The following is an 18,387-nucleotide window of genomic DNA, read 5'->3' as shown; positions in this document are numbered from 1 at the left end:
GTTTCGGCCAGCGTCGTGCGACATTGCCGTGCCCGTGCCCTTGTGCTGCAGTGCCACACTCTCAGGGGAGCCAAGAAGCCAGCCAGCCACGAAATGATGCAGGCCAGCAGCCAGGCCCCCCATGCAGCCATGCAGATCGAGGCACGGATCTGCGAGCAGAGGAAAGGCAGGCTGTATATTTGGAGCCGCGGCGTGGCATCAGAAGCATCAACAACAGCATCAGCATATGAGGTTCGCAGCATGCAGCGAGTGAGCCGGCGAGCAACCAACCAAAGCAAGAATACGACGACGAGAGTACGAGTATGAGGAATGATAGGCAAAGCATTAGTCTAAAATCAAGGGCCAAAACGGGAGGGCGTCGTCCAAAGCTGCATGCGGACCGGCTCGGCTCGGGGTTGGTTCTGTCGGACAGCAACCTGTCGCTTGGCGCCGATTTGTGTCGCTGCAGGTGTCGACTTGGCGGAGACATAAGGAACTGTTGTGAAGGTGCCGACCCGGCTTTGGGGAGAGGTGTGAGACGAGCCCGTACTCGTGCTCGGGAATCCCGTATACTGAGGGGGGCTGGTCACAGCCGGGTCGACTCGCGCTGGCGAAGGATACGGTTGCCTCGGGACGTTGGGATAGTACTGCTGCTGTGGATAATATGTGGGCTGCTGGTACATCTGCTGCTGCTGCTGCTGTGGATATGCGGGCTGCTGGTGCATCTGTTGTGTACCGGCAGACCTGGCATCGTTCCATTCGAATGAGCGCTTTGCATCCAGCGACATCTTGGGCATTGGCGGGGCATCTTCAAAGCTCGGAGCGTGCTTGGAGCCTCCCTCGGATTTCGATCGGTGGAGCGAAACGGATGACTTGGACCGACTGAGATTCACAGGATACGAGCCCGGTGCGGCAAACAGCCCAGCGGTGTGCTTGGTTGGCGATGGCGGATTGGATGTCGATGTACTTGCCATGGAGCGGTTGCTCTTTCGACTCAAGCTCAACTTGCGCAGCGGCGATCCCCGACTTTCTGACTTGCTACTGCTGATCGGCAGCTGAGTGCTCAAGAATGCAGGGAGCGAGGTTTGCGAAGCGCTTCGGGAACCTAGTGCTCGGTCGCTCTGGGACTCGGGATACACCGACACAGAAGACTGGCCGGTTGTAGTTCGCTGCAGGACTGGCGACTCGTGGAGCGAAGGCGGATAGGAACTATCACCATATGCGCTGGCGGCACTCGAAGAAGCATACGTGGCTGGCGGGACGTAGCGGCTGTTATCCATCGACGTGCTTGGGAGTCGAGGCGTGCTCGATCGCGAAGTGGCATAGAGGTCGCTCGGTGCTGGGCTGGAAAAGCCTGAGGACACATGGCCATTTCCAAGGGACTCGAACGAACACGATCCATGCGGCGACTCAAGCGGGCTCTCGGTCAGCTCCGAGCGCAAGTTGGACTTGCTGCCTTCGATTCTGAGGCTGAGATCCGGGGTCTCCATCAGCCCCACAATCGGCTCGCTGTTCCAGATGGACGACCGCGCAAAGGACTGGAAAAACTCGGTCGGATCATGGGTCTTGTTGGCGTTGTTGCGGGCTCCGCCCACGGACTTGGGAGGATCGGTTTGCTTCGGGGCTTCGTCCGCCGAGCATGCGATCGAGCTGTTTGAGGAAAGCGTCCGGGCCGACGACTCTCGGCTCGAATGGCTCTGGGTGGCGGCCTGCGCCGCCATGCCCGTAGCTGAGGCCGAAGACTTGCGACCGGCCGTTGGAGTGTGTGAACGGGGTGTCGGGACCTCCTCCTTGCTGTTCAGGCTGCCCTGAGTCGCGAGCGACGACGAGAGGTGGTCGGCCTCAGAGTTGTGCCAGAGCGAGGCTCGCGAAGGAGCCCTTGCGGTGTGGCCGGGCTGAGGCTCGAGCTCCGATCCAGGGGGCGGCTGCGGTGTATATCCGGCGACAGGGGTGACCTTGGAGAGTGCGGGATAGTGCCGACGACCAGGAGCAACTGCTGAGGTCGGGGAGAGCAGCGAGTTGGGGAGGGAGGGGTCATCGGCTTCGAGCTGCGACAATGCCGGCCGAACCAGTTTGCGCGATGCCGTGGCGGCCGACAAAGCATCCCCATCGAGAGGGCGCTCGCTGGAGGACGCTGACGGTTTGTTCCCGGGCGACAGGTCCAGAGAGGTAGACTGGAAGAGACATCGCGCCTGGGTTAGTCGCTGAATACAGCAAATGCTCACCAGCAAGAGCAGGCAGGGGCCGGCCGCAAACGCAGTAACATGAAGTGCGCGCTCATTCCGGCCGACGACCCAACCGAAGCCTGTGCCATTGCGAGATTGATCAAATGCAGCAGAGCAGGCTCCCAAGAGCAGGCCCTAAAAGCAGGCCCCAAGGGCAGGACAAGCACCGCGGCTGGGCGGCAGAGCACTTACGGAGCCGGCCGAGAATGTGGTAAAGTTGGACGTGGGCTTGCCAGAGTCCCACGAGGCAAAGACATCGGCGATCAGGTCAGCGGCGAGCGACGACGAACTCGGATCGAGGGCTGCAGACGAGGTCGAGGACGCAAGGCTCATAGTGGAAACATTCGCAAGAGACGACCCGGGCGGCCGGCCTGGCTTTGGCTTGGACGAGGGCTTGGTGCTCCGGGACGGCATGACCGGCGACGGCGGCAACTGGGAGGACTGCATTGCTGCAGGATGGTGTCAATCTGTAGGTATATCCTACGACGAATGAGATCAGGTACGAGACCACTTGGGCGTTGGGGCTGGCGCTATACCAGCGAGCGAGAGAGACAGCGTTCGAGGCAAAATGAAAGCAGACCGTCGCAGAGTGCGAGTCGAGGGCCAGGCCGTCCAGGCATCCTTAAATCTGCATGCCTCTCCTTGCCAGGCGCTGCGATTGTGCTGCCTCCCCCTCGCGCAGGCCCATGTCGCTTGTTGCAGGGCACAGCACACCGGGCTGGCTGCATCCGAGATGTGCAACTGGCGGGCGATGGTGCATGCTGGCGATTGCCTCGCGTGCACTGGTTGCGCCGGTGTAACGAAAAAGGAAAGCGACGACGCCTCTGCCAGCAACGAGCAAGGCAACGAGCAAGGCAGACCCTGGACCGCATTGGCTCGGCGGCTTTGTGGCTTCTCCCACCCTCTCTTGGCCCGACACGAACAGCGGGAAACGTGCAAGCGGGTGGGCTCGGTCGTGGGCTCGTTCGTGGCGATATTGGGGAGATGGTGATGTGCTGGCTGGTGGGCTGCGTTGATACGGCTCGACACCAGGGAAGGACCATGCTGGGCAGCAGGGACTCGAGGCGGCAGCACTGGCTGCCCGTCGGTATCGGGTCTGCGGGGCGTGGCTGACAGGACGGATTTACACAAACGATCGAGCCCATGGGGCACAGGGAACGGCAGGCTTGTTGGCACTTTCGATGGGTGGCCGAGGTCGGTCTCGCCAGCGACATCCGCGCAAGTCTGCTGCGATTTGTGCAAGAGGCCATCCAATCCTGATTCAGCAGTGAGGTCACTGCCAGGGGACACGCCCCCTCGCAGCCTCGGACAATAGCAACCGGCCCTCCTCTGAGTACCCACAGGTTGCGCCGGATGCGGCAGCGAGCCAACCCAAACACTTTTCGAACAGCGCTTGTCCTGCCATTTCTCCTTCCGGACCGTCTGAGGCATCCACAGAGCGTAGTCCGCATCCGCAAGAGTAGTCCGCATCAACCATCCAAAATCATCGGCTCAACGCAAGCCCGTCGTTCGCTCCACTTTCTGAACCGATACTCCAGCTCAGGGACCAACGGACGCATTTGAGGCCATGTCGGATCCGCACCTCTTTGCCATCCTAAGCCGCGGGCTCAGTCTCCAGAGCCAAATCTCGTTTATGGAGCCGGAGCCGGTAACACTGACCGCGAATTGCAATCTGTGGTCTGTCGTCCGCGGTCGCGAGTGCGCGACGTAGAGTCATTGCCAGACGGACTACTCTGACGATTTGCTATTTTTTGCCCAACGACTACCAACAATCGCCAGGCCATTCCTCAGGTTGGTGACTTGGAGGACGCCGGGCTCCCGCCGCTCCTCAAGACCTTCTCGTGGACCCGGGCGGCCCCATTCAAGGAGGAGCGCCATCACCGGGCCATCTCAGACTCGATCGGAAACAACTACAGCCCCTATGCGACCAACCTGAGCGTGCGACACATCTCGGTGTCGCAAAAGCGATCCATCTCCCAAGGTGAGCCCGCCTCGTCGGCGACAAGGACGATCAGATGCACGCGCTGGTGCGCCGCGAGGCCTTTCCCCTTGGCACCAGGCACGAGCTGATGGCTCTGATGGGGCTGATGGCTTTTGCAGTTACGTTGGTGGCTCTGTTGCTCATACCATTTCTGCCCTCGTTCCGGTCCTCGTGTCCGGTCCTCGTGTCCGGCGCCAGTTGATGAGAATCCCGAATCCTCCAAGCGGCCTCGCTCGGGCCGACGCGGGAGGCAAGTACCTCTCAACAGCGGGGAGAATAGGGGCACCTTCATGCAGTGATACGTGGGTCGTCTTTGCTTGCATGTGCAGCATCTCAGCCCAAGCTGACCATAGAGCCGTCCATCTCTGCCCCCGCAGACGCACAGAGAAGGACGCTCCCTACAAGGCGCCGTCGTCTCGACCCGTGTCGCCCGAATCCCGCATATCTATCATGTACCCCTCGATCGAGGAGCTTGGTCGCACACGCCCCGTCGAAACAGTGGTGCTGGATCCATACGATCTCGAGTCGTCCAACATTGCCAAGCAGCTCACTCCGGAGCAGCGCTACTGGTTCTATGTCCAGAAGGCCGTTCCCTCCGACGCAATCGCCCCCATGGAGGACTCGACCATCGTGGCCATGAGCCAACACATCCCACCCAGACTCCTGACTGCCGACCACCTCCAGGGAACCTACAGAGAAGTTCTGGACGAGATCCGAGAGTCGTACTATCTGGCCCTGAAGCAGTCGGTCGTCGACTACATCTTGCTCGATCCCAAGGAACAGCTTCGCCTGTCGATTCCGCCCTTTGCCACGGTGTATGTCCCCAGAATCGCACGGGCCCCGGTTCCGTGGCACGAAAGCGTCATCTCCACCAAGAGCTTCATCACGGACAACCTATTTATCACCAATCCGGTGATGGTGCGGCTCCTCGACATCTACAGCCAGTTCGAGGACTGCCGCCTGGTAGACATGGGCAACTTTACGCCGGCACAGCTCCCGATCACCATCGAGGAATTCCAGGCGATCCTCAAGAACCAGTGCCAGGCTTTCAAGAACAAGTTGCTCAATGAGTAAGTAGTGCGGCATATGTGACTGCCAAGACCGGGAGCTGCCAAGACCGGCGACTGCCAAGACCGGCAAAGCCGAGGATGCGCATGCAGCACGCTGGATCTGACCGGATGCTCATGTCGACCTTATCCAGGTGGATCCCAACAGTCGCAAACATGTTCTTCACCACAAAGGACCAGTGGTACAGCATTGCCTCGGCCTGTACGGACGCCGATCTGGGCTACAGACGCCTCGACAGCTTTTTCAAGTCTGTCTGTGCGCTCATGTCCAACCAGCTGTGGAACATGATGGAGCAGTCGCTGGACAGTCTCGAGGGATTCTTCTCGCAGTTTGTGAGCGCCAGCTCGGAGCTTTCCGTGTTCACGGTCAAGTTGAGCATCACCGGTGCCCAGATTCGATTCGATCCGCCTCTTTCAGAGCTTGAGGCCGTGGTGCTCACGGTGCTGGAAGAAATGGTCAATGCCATCAAAGAGATCCCCCGGGTCGAGTCCAAGCTGTTTACATCCCTGACCGGAGAGCCTCTGTATCTGCCCTCGATGGCCCTGGACGACGACCGCATTGCCGACGGTCGCTACATCAAGGGAATCATATCTAAGAACACAATCGCTCCGCAAAAGTACCTCCTGTCTCTCGAAAAGTACAAGACACTGCTGACACATAAGGCTGAGAAGAAGGTTGAGGATTTCCTGAGAGAGAAACACGAGCTTGAGGACTTTGAAATGGTGGGTTATCTCCCATGTCGATATACATACATGCTGTTGGCTGCAACAGCGGAGCGACGACCCAATGGTCGTGGCTGTACACTGGTGGACTGCATAATCTGCCGAGGACAAGCGCTTTGCATTATCGTTAGCTGCGCCGCCTTCCTAGGGGTCCGTTGGGCCATGATCAAGCCAATGTGTCGCGGCGCTGTTCTGACTCGCATCAGAGCGCCTCATACGCCTCAAAGCATCTACTAATACCGTTAGTCCCTCCTGTGTCTAACAGGAAATCAAGAAGCTCCTCAAGACCATTGAAGAGATCGGTGCAACGCCATCGATTGTTCGATTCAGCTTGATCTACCTTGAATGCGATGCCCTCAAGGCCGAGCTCACAGCCAAAGCCAACATCCTTGTCCAGCGGCTTGTGGACCAGGTCGCAGAGATGAGTCGCAAGGCTAATCTCGCGTAAGCAGAGAGGGCGAGCGCCGCGATCGGAATGGCGCTTCTGGCAGAGTCAAAGTGCGTCGTGGGCAACCAGCGCTGTCTTGTCAAGTTATGGTTCTCGAGAGACTAACCGCTTCGGACACTTTGCATCACAGCATCTGCGAGTCCTACGAAAAGATCAGCGCAAAGGTCATGAAGCTGCCGAGCGACACCGAGGAGCTCGTAGAGCTAATACAGTACATCGAGACGGCCAAGAGCAAGGACGTGCTGGCCCTGAAGGACGAGATCTCCAAGGGAAAAAAGCGCCTCGACTTTCTGCTCAACTATGCATTCTTGTCCGAGGAGGACATCAAGCTGAACGGCGTCACCTTCACGTGGCCCTCACGAATCATGCCGATCTTTGATCTCAGCAAGAAGCGCCTGATGCAGAAGAAGACCAAGGCACAGGAGGATCTCAAGGTCAAGATCGAGACAACCAACACCGAGATGGACGACTGCTTTGAGCAGGTGTCCAAATTCCAGGTCGGTAGCATCGAAGGCATGCTCACGAGACTACGACAAGAGTTGGGGGTCGCTGCCATGGCACCGAGGAAATTTTGACGTCCAATGGGCATCACAGCACCACTGCATCCTTCGACGCTATCTGTGTAGCCAGAATACTCGACTGACGTACATCCACCGCTGTCACAGGACTACGGCATCATGAGCGAGCTGCCCGAGTATCTCAAGAAACTCAAGAAGCTCGAGACACGACTTGGCGAGCTCGACGAGATCATTCGCGGAATCAACCAAGAGGAGGAGCTGCTCGAGTGGGAAAAGACGCCGTTTGCAAAGTACCAACAGACTATCGAGTTCCTGGACCCATACAAGAAGCTCTGGGAGACCACGGCGCAGTTCCAGTCCGAGTACAGCAAGTGGATGAACGGCCCCTTCAACGAGTTGAACGCCGAGCAGGTCGACGAGCAAGTGGGCGCTATGTGGCGAACCATGTTCAAGCTCACAAAGACCTTCTCGGAGCAGCCTGCGCCGCGCAAAATTGCCGAGTCGAGCAAAAACAAGCTTGACAAGTTCAAGGCGCATTTGCCGCTCATCACCATCCTTCGGAACCCCGGATTGCGCGAGCGGCACTGGCAGCTCATGGGCGAGATTGCAGGACAGCCCATCTACCCAGACGAAAACACCTCGCTTTCAAAGATGCTCGATCTGAATCTCACGCAGTACATCTCGCAGTTTGAGACCATATCCGATGCGGCGCTGAAAGAGTTTTCGCTCCAAAAGACACTGCAAAAGATGCGCGACGAGTGGGAGCCACTCGTCTTCAACTGCATCGACTACAAGGAGACCGGAACCAAGATCTTGTCTTCGCTCGAAGAGGTCCAGGCGCTCCTCGACGACCAGATCGTCAAGGTCCAGACAATGCGCGGCAGTCCGTTTGTCAAGCCCATCGAGGAGGAGGTCAAGAGGTGGGAGACAACTCTGACCACAGTCCAGGACATTATCGACGCGTGGCTCAAAATGCAGTCGACATGGCTGTATCTGGAGCCAATCTTCACCTCCGAGGATATCATGGCGCAGATGCCGACGGAGGGCAAGAAGTTCCGCATTGTCGATCGCACCTGGCGCGATATCATGTACAACACCTCGGAAGATCCAAAGATCCTGAATGTGGCCGATGTGCCGGGTCTGCTGACGCGCCTCAACGAAAGCAACGTCCTGCTCGAAGATATCCAAAAGGGGCTGAACGAGTATCTCGAGAAGAAGCGTCTCTTCTTTCCCCGATTCTTCTTCCTCTCCAACGATGAACTCCTGGAGATCCTTGCCGAGACAAAAGACCCGTTGCGCGTGCAGCCTCATCTCAAAAAGTGCTTTGAGGGCATTGCCAGCTTGACCTTTCAGGACAACACCCGCATTATCGCCATGTGCTCGAGCGAAAATGAACACGTTCGCCTCAAGGAGGTCATCGAGCCGGCGGCAGCAAAGGGTGCTGTCGAGAAGTGGCTTCTCCAGGTCGAGAAGGTCATGCAACTCTCTGTCCACCAGCAAATCGCAAATGCCATGAAGGCTTACACCGAAACGCCGCGAGAAAAATGGGTGCTCGAGTGGCCCGGCCAGGTCGTTATCTGTGCCAGTCAGATCTACTGGACCAAGGAGGTGATCGAATCGATCCGCCAGGGCGGGCCCGTCGGACTCAAGGCCTACAAGGAGCTCTGCACCCATCAACTCGACGACATTGTGGCTCTGGTCCGAGGTGATCTCAGCGCGATGGCGCGCATGACTCTGTCGGCCCTGGTGGTCATCGATGTCCATGCGCGCGATGTCGTCGCGGCCCTGGAGAGCGCTGGAGTCACCAACGAAAACGACTTTGAGTGGCTCTCGCAGCTGCGCTACTACTGGGAGGAAGAGCAGGTCAACGTGAGGATGATCAATGCCACTCTGCGATACGGCTATGAGTATCTGGGCAACTCCCCGCGCTTGGTGATCACCCACCTGACGGACCGCTGCTACCGCACACTGATTGGTGCTCTGGATCTCAACCTCGGAGGCGCACCCGAGGGCCCTGCAGGCACCGGCAAGACCGAATCGGTCAAGGATCTGGCCAAGGCGATTGCCAAGCAGTGCGTCGTGTTCAACTGCTCGGACGGTCTCGACTACATTGCCATGGGCAAGTTCTTCAAGGGTCTGGCCTCCTCTGGTGCTTGGGCATGCTTTGACGAGTTCAACCGCATCGACCTCGAGGTGCTCTCCGTCGTTGCACAGCAGATTCTGACCATCCAGCGCGCCGTCATTGCCAAGATGGAGAAGTTTGTCTTTGAGGGCACCACCATCTCTCTCAATGTAGGCTGCTCGGTGTTTATCACCATGAACCCCGGATATGCCGGCCGCAGTGAGCTGCCTGACAATCTCAAGGCGCTGTTCCGGCCCGTGGCTATGATGGTAAGCGTGTCGTGACTGGACGGAGTCGGTCAAGACCTTGATTTCGACACCAACATATTGGCTGGTGTCCGATACCGAGGGAATGCCTCTGCTGGCGTGTATCGAAGTGATGCAGCTGTGATTGCGGCGATGTGGCATCGGGGTCGCTGCCGAAGATTGAATGCCTGTGTGACAGCAACGGAATATCGGCGCCGGCAGTTGAGACAGGCCCGCAGATAGCCCGATATCAAGAAGCGGAGCTGTGTCCCTGTTGCACAGCCAGCGATCCCAAGTGCGCCTGTATGCTCAGCTATTATCCATGCTAATGCGCTTTCAACCGGATAGGTGCCGGACTATGCTCTGATTTCAGAAATCTCGCTCTACTCGTTTGGATTTATCGAGGCACGCACTCTTGCTCGCAAGATCGTCGCAACATACAAGCTGTGCTCCGAGCAGCTCTCCTCGCAGGATCACTACGACTACGGAATGAGGGCCGTCAAGGCCGTCTTGACGGCGGCAGGCAACCTCAAGCTGCGGTATCAGAGTGAAAACGAGCACATCATCATGCTGCGCTCCATCACCGACGTCAATCTGCCAAAGTTCCTGACCCAAGACATTCCGCTCTTCAAGGCCATTTCCGCCGACTTGTTCCCCAAGGTGGTTCTACCGACGCCGGATTACAGAAACCTGCTCGGAGCCTTGCAAGACAACATTGCGAAAATGAACCTGCAGTTTGTCGAGCCTTTTGTTGAGAAGATCATCCAAACATATGAGATGATGTGCATCCGACACGGATACATGCTCGTCGGCATGCCTTGGTCGGGCAAGACAACGGCAAACCGGGTCCTCTGTGCGGCGCTGTCGGATATGTGCGAGAAGGGCCTCAGCGAGAAGAAGGTGGCCTATCGCTTCATCAATCCAAAGTCCATCACCATGGGCCAGCTTTACGGCCAATTTGATCCCGTCACGCACGAATGGACCGATGGAATCCTGGCCAACACCTTCCGCGAGTTTGCCCAGCAAGGAACGGCGGAGCGTCGCTGGATCATCTTTGACGGCCCTGTCGACGCCATCTGGATCGAGAACATGAACACCGTTCTGGACGACAACAAAAAGCTTTGCCTGACCAGCGGCGAAATCATGCAGATGAGCGGCACCATGAGCATCCAGTTTGAAGTCATGGATCTCGCTGTGGCCTCGCCAGCAACGGTGTCGCGCTGCGGCATGATCTATCTCGAGCCCGACGTGCTCGGCTGGCGGCCACTGATGGTGTCCTGGCTGGTAACACTCCCAAGCGGCGTCGGAGAGGAAGAGAGGAGGATTTTGGAGGCGTTGTTCGACTGGGTCGTTCCGCCATGCCTCGCTATGATCCGCAGCGAATGCAAGGAGTTTGTCGCCACCTCGCCGATCAACATGGCCGTCTCGCTGATGAACTATGTGACGTGCCAGCTGGACGAATTCGCAGTCGAGCAAAAACAAGGAGAGGAGATTGCGCCCAATATCGCGAGCCTCTGGATCCACAATGCCTTCTTGTTTGCAGCCGTGTGGGCCCTTGGCGGCACCATTGACGGCGAGTCGAGGAAGAAGTTTGATGCTTTCTTCCGCCGACTTGTGGATGGAGGCGACAACAGCAACCCGATCCCAAAGAACGTCAAGATCGACAAGCCGATACCCGGAAACGGCCTTGTGTACGACTATGTGTTTCAGCCAGAGCGAAAGTTTGGTGGCTCGTGGAAACTCTGGGTCGAAACCATCCCCAAGTTTGAGATTCCGGCAAAGGCAAAGTTCAACCAAATCACTGTCCCGACAATCGACACGGCACGGTACTCGCATCTTCTGGATCTGCTGATCACCCACAATAAGCAGGTTCTCTTTGTCGGCCCGACGGGCACCGGCAAGAGTGTCTACGTCAACAACAAACTCCTCACGGGCCTGGCCCAGAACAAATACACACCAGTGTTCATCAACTTTTCGGCCCAGACGAGCGCAAACCAGACACAAGACATCATTCTCTCCAAGCTCGACAAGCGTCGCCGCGGTGTCTTTGGCCCGCCTCACGGACTGAAGGCCGTCATCTTTGTCGACGATCTCAACATGCCCGCCAGGGAAAAGTACGGTGCCCAGCCGCCGATCGAGCTGCTGCGCCAATGGATGGACCACCAGACCTGGTACGATCTCAAGGATACGAGCGCGATGCAGCTGATCGATATCCAGTTTGTGGCAGCGATGGGGCCGCCAGGCGGAGGACGCAATCCGATCACGCCTCGATTCCTCCGACACTTCACCACCGTCGGCATCACCACCTTCGACGAGGTCACGATGAAGGCGATCTTTTCGACAATCGTGGACTGGCACCTGACCTCGGGAGGGTTTCAGCCGGCCCTGCACGGGCTCAAGGGCCCACTGATCACCGCCACCATGGAAATCTACAACCAAGCCATCGAGAACTTGCTCCCGACCCCGCTCAAGTCACACTACCTGTTCAATCTGCGAGACTTTGCGCGGGTCATTCAGGGGCTGCTGCTGACCCATCCAGACAAGTTCCAGGAACCGCCCAAATTCATTCGTCTGTGGTGCCACGAGGTATACCGAGTCTTTTACGATCGTCTCGTTGACGACCAAGACCGGTCCTGGTTCTTCACGACCGCCAAGGACCAATGCTCGCGCCAGTTTGGCATCCGCTTCGAGGATGTATTTGGCCACCTGGACGTGGCCAGGAAAGGCAAGGTTGACGACGACGACATGCGCTCGCTGATGTTTGGCGACTACCTGGTGCCCGACGCCGCCGTCAAGTTCTATGACGAGGTGCAGAACGTGACGACCATTTCCGAGGTGATCCGAGGCCGACTGGACGAGTACAACCAGATGTCCAAGGCTCCGATGAACCTGGTCATCTTTCGGTTCGCAATCGAGCATGTCTCGCGTGTGGCCCGGATCTTGAAACAGCCTGCAGGCCATGCACTCTTGGTCGGAGTTGGTGGAAGCGGCCGACAGTCGCTCACAAAACTAGCGACCTATATGGCCGAATACCAGCTCTTCCAGGTCGAGATCGCCAAGAACTACGGCATGAACGAGTGGCGGGATGATATCAAGCGACTGCTCGTCAAGGTCGGCGGCGAGGGCAAGCAGGTCGTGTTTCTGTTCAGCGACACGCAGCTGCAGCTCGAAAGCTTCCTCGAGGACATCAACAACATGCTCAACACCGGCGAGGTCCCAAACATCTTTGCTGCCGACGAAAAGGCCGCCGTCATCGAGCAGGTGCGCGCGGCGCTGACCAGGGAGAACCCAAAGCTGGATGCCTCTCCCGCAGCGCTGTACAACCAGTTCATCAACCGCTGCAAGGAGAATCTGCACGTGGTGCTGTGCATGTCGCCGATCGGCGACGCCTTCCGCAACCGGTTGCGCATGTTCCCGTCGCTCGTGAACTGCTGCACGATCGACTGGTTCCAGGTGTGGCCCGAGGATGCGCTCGAGATTGTGGCCATGAAGTTCCTCGAGGAGGTCGAGCTGCCCGAGACGCTGCGGCGGAGCGTGGTGGTCATGTGCAAGGAGTTCCATGTGGGCGCTCGGCGCCTGTCGGAAAAGTTCTTCGAGGGCCTCCGGCGGCACAACTATGTGACGCCAACGAGCTATCTGGAACTGATCCAGACCTACAAGGGCCTGCTCGGGGTCAAGCGGAAGGAAGTCAACGGTCTCAAGTCGCGGTACGAAGTCGGTCTGGACCAGCTGGCCTCGGCGGCGCAGCAGGTCGGATCCATGCAGATCGAGCTCCACGACCTGCAGCCACAGCTCATCAAAACACAGAAAGAAACCGACGACATCATGCTTGTGATCCAGCGAGAGTCGATAGACGTCGAAAAGAAGCGGGCCCTCGTCAAGGTCGACGAGGAGGTGGCGAACAAGAAGGCGGGAGAGGCCAAGGCTATCAAGGACCAGTGCGACGCCGATCTGGCCGAAGCAATCCCAGCGCTCGAGTCGGCGATGGAGGCGCTCGATACGCTGAAGCCCCAAGACATCACGGTTGTCAAGTCGATGAAGAACCCTCCGGGGGCTGTCAAGCTGGTGATGGAGGCGGTCTGCGTCATGAAGCAGATCAAGCCTGCGCGCATCAAGGATCCCGGAGGCTCTGGCAAGATGGTTGAGGACTATTGGGGCCCGGCCCAAAAGATGCTCAGCGACAGCCATTTTCTGCAGTCCCTCAAGTCATACGACAAGGACAACATCGACCCCAAGGTGATCGCCAAGATCCGGTCGACATACATCAACAATCCCGACTTTGACCCCAACATCATCAAGAACTCGTCGTCCGCATGCGAGGGCCTGTGCAAGTGGGTGCGAGCCCTGGACAAGTACGAGGTTGTAGCCAAGGTTGTCGGCCCCAAGAAAGAGGCGCTTGCCAAGGCCGAGGCGGAGCTGGCCATCGAGATGGCCAAGCTCAACTCCAAGCGCGCCGAGCTGAAGGAAGTCGAGGACAAGATGGCGGCGCTCGAGGGCAACTTCAAGGCCATGACCGAGAAGAAGGCCGACCTCGAGAAACAGGTGGACTTGTGCTCCAAGAAGCTCGAGCGCGCCGAGAAGCTCATTGGCGGACTTGGTGGTGAGAAGGACCGGTGGAGTGAGGCGGCTCGGACCCTCAACATCACCTTCAACAACCTGATCGGCGACGTGCTGCTGTCATCCGGTGTAATTGCATATCTCGGGGCCTTTACGCTGGCGTACCGTCAGATGATGCTGGCCGAATGGAACAAGAAGTGTGCCGATAACCATATCCCGTGCACCTCCAACTTTTCGCTTGTTGCAACCCTTGGCGACCCGATCCAGCTGCGGCAGTGGAGTCTCTCTGGGCTCCCAAACGACAGCTTCTCGTGCGAAAACGGCATCATCTCGAGCAAGACACGCCGCTGGCCCTTATTTATCGACCCACAGGGACAGGCCAACAAATGGGTCAAGAACATGGAAAAGTCCAACCGCCTGGCGGTCATCAAGCTGTCGGACAGCGACTATGTCCGCACGCTCGAGAACTCGATCCAGTTCGGCACACCGGTGCTGCTGGAGAACATTGGCGAGGAAATCGACTCTGTCCTTGAGCCACTGCTGACGAAGCAGATATTCAAGCAGTCGGGCGTGCTCTGCATTCGACTCGGCGAGGCGGTGATCGAATACTCGCCGGACTTTAGGTTTTACATCACAACGAAGCTGCGCAACCCCCACTATCTGCCGGAAACCTCAACCAAGGTCACAATTGTCAACTTCATGATCACACCCGAGGGTCTGGAGGACCAGCTGCTCGGCATCGTCGCCGCCAAAGAACGGCCGGAGCTGGAAGAGGAGAAGAATCGACTCGTGATCGCCTCTGCCTCGAACAAGAAGCAGCTCAAGGAAATCGAGGACCAGATTCTCGAGATTCTGTCCAAAAGCCAAGGCAACTTGCTTGAAGACGAGTCAGCAATCAATGCCCTGACAAGTTCCAAGGTTCTCTCGAACGATATTGCGCAGAAACAGCAGATATCGGAGGAAACCGAGAAGCAGATCGATCTGACGCGGCAGGGATATCGGCCCATCGCAACCCACTCGTCCATTCTATTCTTTGTGATTGCCGAACTCGCAAACGTAAGTCGCCGGGTGGCGGTAGTGGAATCGGCTGCATTGGTTTCGCTGACTATGCTGAGGATTGATGCGCTCATCTGGACTGCAAACAGTGTCGGTAGTGCTGGCTGTCGGTGCGAAGCACAGAGTGGGTTGCGCAACGGCCTTGCAAACCACTGACTGTTCGAATACCGCCTTGGCCCTTCTCGCCTTGGCCCATCTCGCCTTGGCCCATCTCACCTCACCGCAGATCGAGCCCATGTACCAGTACTCGTTGACTTGGTTCATCAACCTCTTCCTCCAGGGCATCGCTGATTCGGAGAAATCGGACGATCTCGAGACCCGCATCGACAACCTCCGCGACTACTTTACATACTCGCTGTACTGCAACGTCTGCCGCTCGCTGTTCAAGAAAGACAAGCTTCTGTTTTCGTTGCTCCTGTGCATCGGCTTGATGAAGGGCCGCAATGAGATCGATCATGACGAGTGGATGTTCTTGCTGACCGGCGGTCTGTCGGTATCCGGCGAGATGCCGCCCAATCCATCGCCCGAGTGGCTGAGCGAAAAGTCGTGGACAGAGATATGCAAGTTCTCGCAGCTACCGGCGTTCACCACGTTCCGCGACAGCTTCGCCGATACAGTCGACCAGTGGCGGGAAGGCATGTACGACTCGCCCGAGCCCCACAACGAGCGGCTGCCTGGGGGCTGGGAAGAGAAACTCTCGGCCTTCCAAAAGTTGATTATGCTGCGAATCATTCGACCAGACAAGCTGGTTCCCGGCATCATGGAGTTTGTACGCGGCAAGATGGGGGTCCGGTATATCGAGCCCCCTCCCTTCGACCTTGCGGCATCCTATGTTGACTCGAGCAACAGCACTCCGTTGATCTTTATCCTATCTCCTGGGTCGGACCCCATGGCAGGGTGAGTTGAAGCGAGCAATGACGGAGGCGCCTCTGGTTGGGTTATTTCATCGTCTCCTGACTCTCGTGCTCGATGACTTGCCTGCAGCTTGCTCAAGTTTGCCGACGGAAAAGGAATGGGCGGCAACCGGTGCCAGAGCATTTCGCTGGGCCAGGGACAGGGCCCCGTCGCGGCGCAAATGATCCGCAACGCAGCCAAGACCGGAAGCTGGGTGGTGCTGCAGAACTGCCATCTAGCTGTTTCGTGGCTGCCGACGCTCGAGAAGATATGCGAGGAGCTGTCGCCGGACGTAACCCACCAAGAGTTCCGGCTGTGGCTCACCAGTTACCCGTCCGACCGGTTTCCGGTGACGTTGCTCCAGAACGGCGTCAAGATGACGAACGAGCCACCGGCTGGCTTGCGGGCCAACTTGCTGCGATCGTACACCTCTGATCCGATCAGCGACGAAGCCTTCTTCAAAGGCATCAAGAGGTCCGCTGAGGCCACATGGGAGAAGCTGCTGTTTGGACTGTGCTTCTTCCACGGACTTGTCCAGGAACGGCGCAACTTTGGACCGCTGGGATGGAACATCCCGTATGAATTCAACGAGTCGGATCTGCGGATGAGCGTCCGGCAGCTTCAGAAGGTACGTCCGTCGCTGTGGGTGTGGGCGAGCGGCACGACAGGCAACATGTGACATTCTCCCATGGCTTTCAAAGCGTCATTGACCGCTTTCCCTGGCCGTCTCCACCTCGGTTCGGTCCGGTAGTTCCTTAACGAGTACGAAGAAGTACCGTGGAAGGCGCTGCTCTATCTGGCTGGAGAATGCAACTACGGCGGCAGAGTCACCGATGATCGAGACCGCCGTGCGCTCATGTCGCTACTCTCTGGAATCTACACACCCGAGATCCTGGATGACGACTTTCGCTTGTCGCCGTCGGGGGTTTACTACGCCCCGCCCAAGGGCACATACGACTCGTACACGCAGTACATCAAGTCGCTGCCGATTATCCAGCACCCAGAGGTCTTTGGCATGCATGAGAACTCGGATATCGCCAAGGATGTGGCCGAGACGAACCTGCTGCTCTCGTCGGCGCTGAGCACCCAGGCCCGGGTGGCCGGAGGCGGCGGCAAGTCACAGGATGTGGTTTGTCGCGAGATCGCAAACGATATCCTCAGCAAGCTCTTGGACCAGTTTGACATTGAGGCGATCCAGAAGGCCTTCCCGGTTCGCTATGACGAAAGCATGAACACAGTCCTGATCCAGGAGCTGGTCCGCTTCAACAGGCTCCTGAAAATCATCCGCGAGAGTCTGCAAAACGTCCTCAAGGCACTGAAGGGACTAGTGGTCATGTCCAAGGAACTCGAAGAGCTCGTCAACAGTTTGATGGTTGGCAAGATCCCAGAGATGTGGGCGGGCAAGTCCTATCCATCGCTGAAGCCCTTGGTAAGGCTCTGGGCAAGCTTGGAGGGGCTGGATTTGGAGACTTGGCCAGCCGACAAACGTTCTCTGACATTGCTCCGAGCTTCTCCACTGAAGCGTCTGCCACCCTTGCACGCCATTGCTGACCCTTGGCGACGTTGGCTGTTTACAGGGAGCCTATGTTCACGACTTTGTGGCCAGACTCAAATTCTTCCAGAAGTGGGTCGAGGCTGGATCCGCTCCTCCGGTGTTTTGGATCTCGGGATTTTTCTTTACACAGTCGTTCTTGACAGGTACGTGGCTGGGCTGTGCCCATGAGCAATCTAGATCCTGCCATACTGCACGACTACTGCATCCCCTCTTGCGCTTACACATGGCTTGCTGCTGTCCCCATATCAAGGAACGCTGCAAAACTATGCGCGCAAGTACGGCATCCCCATCGACCTGCTGACGATGAACTTCAAAGTCATGAGGGAAGATGACTTTGCCGTCGGGCCCGAAGACGGCGTGTACATCCGCGGCATGTTCCTCGAAGGCGCCCGATGGGATCGCGAGAGCGGCTTCCTGGCCGAGCAGCTCCTGAAGCAGCTGAGCGACCCGGTGCCCATCATCCAGGTGATCCCGACCAACTCGGACGATGCCAAGAAGCACCGCGAGAGCACATACGAATGCCCCGTCTACAAGACCAGCATGCGACGGGGCACCTTGAGCACCACAGGGCACTCTACCAACTACGTCATGCCGCTGTACTTGCCCACAAACAAGAACCCAAAGCACTGGATCAACCGCGGCGTTGCGATCGTCGTGAGTACTCTTCGCTGGTGTTATGACGGCGGTCGGGATGTGGTGCATCGATGGCGGGACTGCTGCTGGTATCGTGCCGCAAGTCTGGGCGAACAGAAGGTCTACATGCTGACACTGAATCTGCCTCTGCCAGCTTCAACTGTCGGATGCATAGACTCCTCCTGCAAACTATTCCCTCGACAGCGACTGCACTCGGGCGCTCTCGGCAGCCTCGGCGATATACCCCTTGATGCAGAATACCCAAAACGAAACGGGACACCCTGTTTTCTGGGCCCCGAATACACCCCATTCATCATTCACTATGACCAAACAGTGTTCAAGGAGACGGAGATTGTGCTTGCCTCCTGGAATGTCCCCTGGAAG

At 57.7% G+C, this 18,387-nt stretch overlaps 2 protein-coding genes across 2 annotated transcripts; one reads left to right on the top strand and one right to left on the bottom strand.

Annotated features, from left to right (window-relative positions):
• Positions 1-160: 160 nt before the first annotated feature.
• On the bottom strand, positions 161-2,929 carry BJ171DRAFT_566652 (uncharacterized protein). The gene is made up of 2 exons (XM_053113422.1): positions 2,397-2,929; positions 161-2,153 (listed from the first exon to the last, which is right to left on the bottom strand). The coding sequence occupies exons 1-2, from the start codon at positions 2,649-2,651 to the stop codon at positions 336-338; spliced, it is 2,073 nt and encodes a 690-aa protein (XP_052968370.1). The 5' UTR covers positions 2,652-2,929; the 3' UTR covers positions 161-335.
• Positions 2,930-3,771: 842 nt separating this feature from the next.
• BJ171DRAFT_611208 (dynein heavy chain and region D6 of dynein motor-domain-containing protein) lies at positions 3,772-18,336 on the top strand (the record flags this gene model as incomplete). Its single annotated transcript, XM_053115275.1, has 14 exons — positions 3,772-3,852; positions 3,984-4,185; positions 4,571-5,255; positions 5,387-5,975; positions 6,241-6,419; positions 6,554-6,920; positions 7,089-9,332; positions 9,657-14,921; positions 15,148-15,818; positions 15,906-16,443; positions 16,567-17,244; positions 17,393-17,513; positions 17,621-18,024; positions 18,158-18,336. The coding sequence occupies 14 exons, from the start codon at positions 3,772-3,774 to the stop codon at positions 18,176-18,178; spliced, it is 12,045 nt and encodes a 4,014-aa protein (XP_052968369.1). The 3' UTR covers positions 18,179-18,336.
• Positions 18,337-18,387: the final 51 nt, after the last annotated feature.

Source organism: Polychytrium aggregatum (assembly GCF_025602895.1).
Source record: "Polychytrium aggregatum strain JEL109 chromosome Unknown BJ171scaffold_11, whole genome shotgun sequence".
Taxonomy (NCBI): Eukaryota; Fungi; Chytridiomycota; class Chytridiomycetes; order Polychytriales; genus Polychytrium; species Polychytrium aggregatum.
Note: the sequence above shows the minus strand (reverse complement) of the source record. Positions and strands in the feature narration are given on the sequence as shown.

Excerpts from the sequence above, each read along its gene's own strand:
- BJ171DRAFT_566652 (XM_053113422.1), bottom strand. The coding sequence starts at position 2,651 with ATGCAGTCCTCCCAGTTGCCGCCGTCGCCGGTCATGCCGTCCCGGAGC. Across the intron at positions 2,154-2,396 it reads CCACATTCTCGGCCGGCTCC|TCTACCTCTCTGGACCTGTC; the intron begins GTAAGTGCTCTG and ends TGTCTCTTCCAG.